General features: G+C 34.4%; 1 protein-coding gene across 2 annotated transcripts in view; it reads left to right on the forward strand.

The window, feature by feature from the left end:
* The window catches only part of LOC111423744 (FMRFamide propeptide), a 28053-nt gene extending 22635 nt beyond the window's left edge, over positions 1-5418 (forward strand). For both annotated transcript variants that reach the window (XM_023057057.2, XM_023057056.2), the window contains one exon: positions 4530-5418. In XM_023057057.2, the coding sequence (XP_022912825.1) occupies positions 4535-5212 (678 nt within the window). In that variant the 5' untranslated portion in view covers positions 4530-4534 and the 3' untranslated portion in view covers positions 5213-5418. The remainder of the gene's footprint in view (positions 1-4529) is intronic.
* Positions 5419-5855: the final 437 nt, after the last annotated feature.

The following is a 5855-nucleotide window of genomic DNA, read 5'->3' on the forward strand; positions in this document are numbered from 1 at the left end:
CTAGCTATTTATCCGCAATAAATCATTTTAAACATTTTCTCCATGGCAATCAATTCTTACTATTCTTACTAATCAATTCTTTTTTTTCAAAATCAGATAAAACACCACGTCAGACTCGTTATTTGCATTATATTACTCAGTTCACATCGAAAATCAACAAGACAAAGACATCAGCTACAACATTTATTACACAAAAATTCTTCCGGTTTTAAAAATCATAAATTCTCATTACTCCATTTTCCGATGAAAAAATTTGGTGTGAAGTTTCAGCCAACAATCCCAGGATTTATGTTTCACAAAGACTTGGAACTTCTATTTTTACAAAATTTCACAATATTTCGTATTCTGGAATTAGAACTACTCAACATCTCATAAAGTGTAAATATTTTTGGCCTCGAATGATTACCGATATTTACCACTGGACGAAAACCTGCCTACAATGCCAAAAAGCTAAAATCGACAAATATACCAAATCGCCTTTCCAGAAATTTTCGATACCTCTTTCTTCGATTCCTACCTCTTCCTCTTTCTCCTTGTTCAGATTACACATACGTATTAACAGTAATAGAAAGATTTACTCGTTGGCCAAAAGCTTTTCCAATTCGTACTACTTCGGCAAACAGTGTTGCTCGTACCCTTTTCCGACAGACTCAATTTTTTTTTTCACAATTTACACAATTGCTTGGTTCACATCAGATCCATACTTCTGCTTATCATCCACAAACTAACGGTAATACTTGAAAGATTCCACAGAACTCTCAAAACATCCATTGTCGCTAAGAAGAGTAATCAACAATAGAGTGAAGTTGAGTTTTTTCTCTCAAAAGAGATCTTGGTTGTTCTTCGGCAGAGCTGGTATATGGGCAAGTCTTGCGTCTGCCAGGAGAATTCATTGTGAAAACTCACACAATTTTGGAAACAGAACCATTATATATATATCAGCAATTCGAAAATTGCAAAATTCAAAAAAAATGTCGATCATTTCAAAAATTTATTTCTCAATAACTAAAAGCGATTTTTCAAAACAGCTTTTTGCATTAAAAAGAGGATACCTTAATTAATACTTGGTGATATTTCCACGAGGATCCTTAAAAAAATTAATTTTATAGCGAATTTTGAAAATTATCGATAAAAATTGCAACATCAAAAATTTTATGAAAACGTCAAATATTGTTTTTTCAAAAACTAAAAGTAATTTTTCAAAACGTGTTCTTTCATTGAAAAGAGGACACTTTAATTAACATTTTGGGAAATTTTCATACTCATATTCCAAGAAATCGATTTTATACGAATTTTTAAAACTTAATCGGCGAAAATTGCAAAATTCGAAAAAATTGCAAAAATTTATTTCTCAAGAACCAAAAGTGATTTTGCAAAACGGCTTTTTTGCATTAAAAAGAGCATACTTTAATTAATAATCGAAAGTAATAACAGCGACAGTTCTGTTAGTAATGAATGTGATGATGAATTACATGCGAAGAGAAGAAAACTAGACCAAACTGCAACAACAGATTTTATACAGGGTGAGTCAGAAAGAATGGGAAATCCGAATACCGGAGATACTAGACACCAAAATATGATGATTTAACCTAACATCTCTTATACAAATGTTAGTGGTTTTCGAGGCACAGTAACATTTGTTGTTTTACTCAAACCAATTTTAATAATCTATCAGCACTTCGGGCTCTGCTCCACAAAAAAAAAATATCGTCAACGTAGAAGAAGAGATCCTGGTTCGAGTTGCAGAAAATCCATTATGCCCATTTTCTACAAAACAAATTACGCGAAAATGAATATTTTCTTGACAAGCATCTGTTCACTGATGAAGTTTACAAGACGGGGCATTCATATTTCTCATGCTCAAAAACATATAACTACCAAATTTTATGTTAATAGTACAAAAAGCTTCAAAATTATTTATTTAACTTTCAACACCCTGTGCCTTGAAAACCACCGACATTTGTATAAGAGATGTTAGGTTATATCGCCATATTTTGGTGTCTAGTGTCTCCGGTATTCGGATTTCCCATTCTTTCTGACTCACCCTGTATATCGTATTGGGATTGTTACAATGAGGTTGCTAATGATAAATAAAGTTGGATTCAATGAAAAAAGTCCTATTGGGGTTGAACTTGATTATTATCTGCAGTGTTATTATTACACCTAAAAGAAATACTAATTCCTGTGAATGGTGGAGTACTAAGTAATAGGTTTTTAATATCCTGCTAAAGCCGGATAGTTGCCGAATATCCATTCCACCACTAGTTAATAGCTTTGGACTGCATATCAGTTCCTCGCCGTTTATAAGATCTCGGACTTTCGCAAACTTCAACTTGCGGAATTTTGCATAGTGACCCAAATTAAGCTCCTGGGTTAGTTAATGACCATAGACGCCGTTACTAAATTACAGCAAACCATAAAGAATTGGAGATTACTAAGCAAATTCTAGAAAATGCTGATGAAAGATGTTATTTCGGGTTGTGAGTTTTGCAGCTGTCTTCTTTAAAGCTTAGCGTTCTGCCGAGAGATACACCTAATTGTTTTGGATGTCTATTGTGACTGAGAAGTTTGTCTTCCACGTACAAATCTTTAACAAGCTAAATTGCTGCATTTAGAACGACACCAACCCACTCAAAGATTACCAAATGGCAATGCACCCATAAAAGTTACTGTTTGATGGTGATTTTGGATGAGCGGCATTACTACTTCTTCGAAAACGAGGTTGGTAAGCTCAGCATTGTCAACGATACAGTTCAATAATAACTAATTGCTTTTGGCCCGAAACGAACGATATGGACGTGGACTACAATGAATTATGTATGAACGATCTGAAGGTTATCTCTCACGAAAGTGAGATCACTTAGATCTTGCGATTTGACCCCTTTAGACTTTTTCTTGTGGGGTTTCCTGGACTCGCAGGCTAATAACACAACATATCATGAATACCCAAGTACATTGCTGCTCTGATTATCATCCACTAGAAGAATAATGAGAAATTAACTTTCAATTGATGTGGAATTTGTTCTGTCTAAAACTTTTTAAAGCATATTCTGAGCAGTTGCAGTGTGAAAAGAATATTATATTCCGATTCCACAAAATGTGTAGAATCCTTGACATATGATTCCGTGTTCTCTGTAAAAGGAGACAGAATTTTTGCAAGATATTTGGCTAACTGGTATGTTGGGGAGTTGATGGCACTGACGATACAGTGGAGGGTGACCTCTGGCTTATGAATCTTCGGTAGTCCATAAATTCTTGGTGGTACTGGCGTCTGCACAAACTTTTCTGCTGGAATTTCTGTGGATTTTATCAGGTCCTTCATTGTCCTTACGATTTTGTTTTTGTTCTTGATCTTCCTATAAGTGGCTTGTTCTAGTAGCTTCATCATTTTGTCGTCATATTCTTTCTTGTCCATAACAACGGTGACATTCCCCTTGTCTGCTGGTAACGATGATTTCTGACTTTTCTTTAATAGATCGGATCTTTTCGCCAATCGTCAAGTTGGATTTCGGTGGTTTTACTGACTTCAGTACTTTCGCAACTTCTTGTCGAATCTCTTCGGCTTTTAGTGCCTCGAACAGCTGCTTCCACTTCGCAGATGATTTCCTCTTTTGGGGCGATTGCGTAGTTCAATCCTTTGGTGAGTGGTTTCGTCTTTTGCTAGTGGGACACTCCAGGGAATCAAACTTCTTGATGTTCGTGTCACGGGTCTTCTGGAATTCACGATCAGCCTTCTCCACTGTTACTCTGTCCACTTTATCCCAGTCTTCTCCAGACGTACAATTGGAAAATGAGAGGTGGAGTCGTAATAACCTCTCACTTATTTTCTGTAGATCATTGAAAGTCTTGTTAGTAGTGCTAACAAGACACTACTACAACAAGTAGTGCTTGTTCTGTCCTAATCAAGATTCGACGTGCTGCAGCGGAGTCGATGTGGTGCTTCACCTTCAAGAAGGTTGGCGTTACTTTCTTCTCTCTGCATCTTCATAGAAAGAATATATTTAATCTTTTTGTTAAAAAAATAATGTGTATAATAATTTTCGTGAATCAAATTAATTTTGACTTTTTATAACAAAAAAAAATTGTGTTTAATTTACTGTAATTTTAACAGGAACTAAATGCTTGATAAATATACATTGTTTTGAAAATTCTAAATGTGTAGGAATGAATATTAAAATTCATCGTGGCGTAAAACTGAAAAGAAAATAATTGTAACAAGAAATGTGTTGGTCGTTGGGTCGCTGTGGGTTTATATTATAACAAAGGTAAATATGATATAAACTCGCCACTTGTTATGCCAAACCATCCCCAAGGCGTGACAGCTCGTTTATCCAAGGGACGACGAGCTTTTTATCTCTATTTTCTTAATACGTCCCGCCAAAATGGACCACATACGTTTCGCTTTCATGTAAGATTGCGTTAATCTGTCAACAGTCACAATAACAATGAAAATATGAAATCCTTTAAAATAATTATTTTTTGTTTTTACTTTTATTGCGTGCATTAACAAAAAAATTTCTTTGTTACAGTAACCATGCTTTCACATCTCTCACTTTGTTCGATACTTTTCTTCCTTCTCTCAACAATTTTCAACGCTGAATCGAAAGAGTCGTACGTAAGTGGAAGAAACGATGATCGTCAAATGGATAGTAGATCGTCAAGAGATTCCGATCGTAACATCCGCCGCGTTTTGGATAACAACAGCATCCGATTTGGAAGAAGAAGCGATTTACCACCTTTATTCAATCGTTATCAATACGACGACGACGAAGACGACGACATTCAAACAAGAACTCAAAGAGCTGGTTTAAATCACCTTCGTTTTGGAAAATCCGGAAATAATAATTTCTTACGATTCGGACGTAATCAAAATGACACATCCGGAGTTGATTCTAGAATTCAAAGAGGAGGTAATTCAAATTTCTTTCGATTTGGACGTCGTTTTAACGATAATCACATGAGATTTGGAAGAACCGATAATTACATGAGATTCGGGAGAGGTCAAAATTTTATGCGATTTGGAAGAACTTTAAGTACTAAAAGATCCGATAATAAACGACCTACCGATAACTTTATGAGATTTGGCCGAGATTATGAAGACGGCGACGAAAACGAAGAAGAAATCAAAAATGATTTAAGCGACGATTTACGTTTAGCCGCTTTCTTAAATGGAATCGCTTGTAAGACGGAAAATTCCAACGAAACACAGTAAAAAAGAATCAAATGCAAAAAATGAAACGTTTGATGACGCAAAATAATCGGATTTTTTTTCGTGGCTGGAAAAGTTCCGATTATTACTGTTTGAAAAAGTTTCGGTTATCGATGTATATTTTGTAACTCCGTGTATACTTTAAAATTTAAGCATAGTTATATGTGTTATAAAATGACGATAATAAAATATATTAAACGATGCCTAAAGCCGTGGTCTTAAAGTTTGGCTCAATTTTATTTATGCGTTTACTCAATAAAATCCTGGATTACAACCTAAATTGGTAATTTGTGACTCCCATAATGCATATTCATAACAAGTTGATAACACTTTAACGTAACAAATTATCTTTCTAATCTAAATTGTTATTTTACCACAAAATTTCCCATATCTATTAAATTAAATCAATGTTATATTTATACCTTGAAATATTTTGACTTTGAATTGAAAAGTATAAATATACCGAATAAACATTGTTTATTCAAATTGATATTTGATAGTTTAGAGCGAGAAAGGAACGATCCATTCGATATTGTGGCAACTTGTTTTATTTTGCATCTAAAATTAACTCATTGAAACTTACAAAATGTGTAACGATGTATCTTTGCTTGCGGTTTATATATTTATGGAATTAAAAACATCAGCG

Source organism: Onthophagus taurus, chromosome 11, assembly GCF_036711975.1.
Source record: "Onthophagus taurus isolate NC chromosome 11, IU_Otau_3.0, whole genome shotgun sequence".
Classification (NCBI taxonomy): domain Eukaryota; kingdom Metazoa; phylum Arthropoda; class Insecta; order Coleoptera; family Scarabaeidae; genus Onthophagus; species Onthophagus taurus.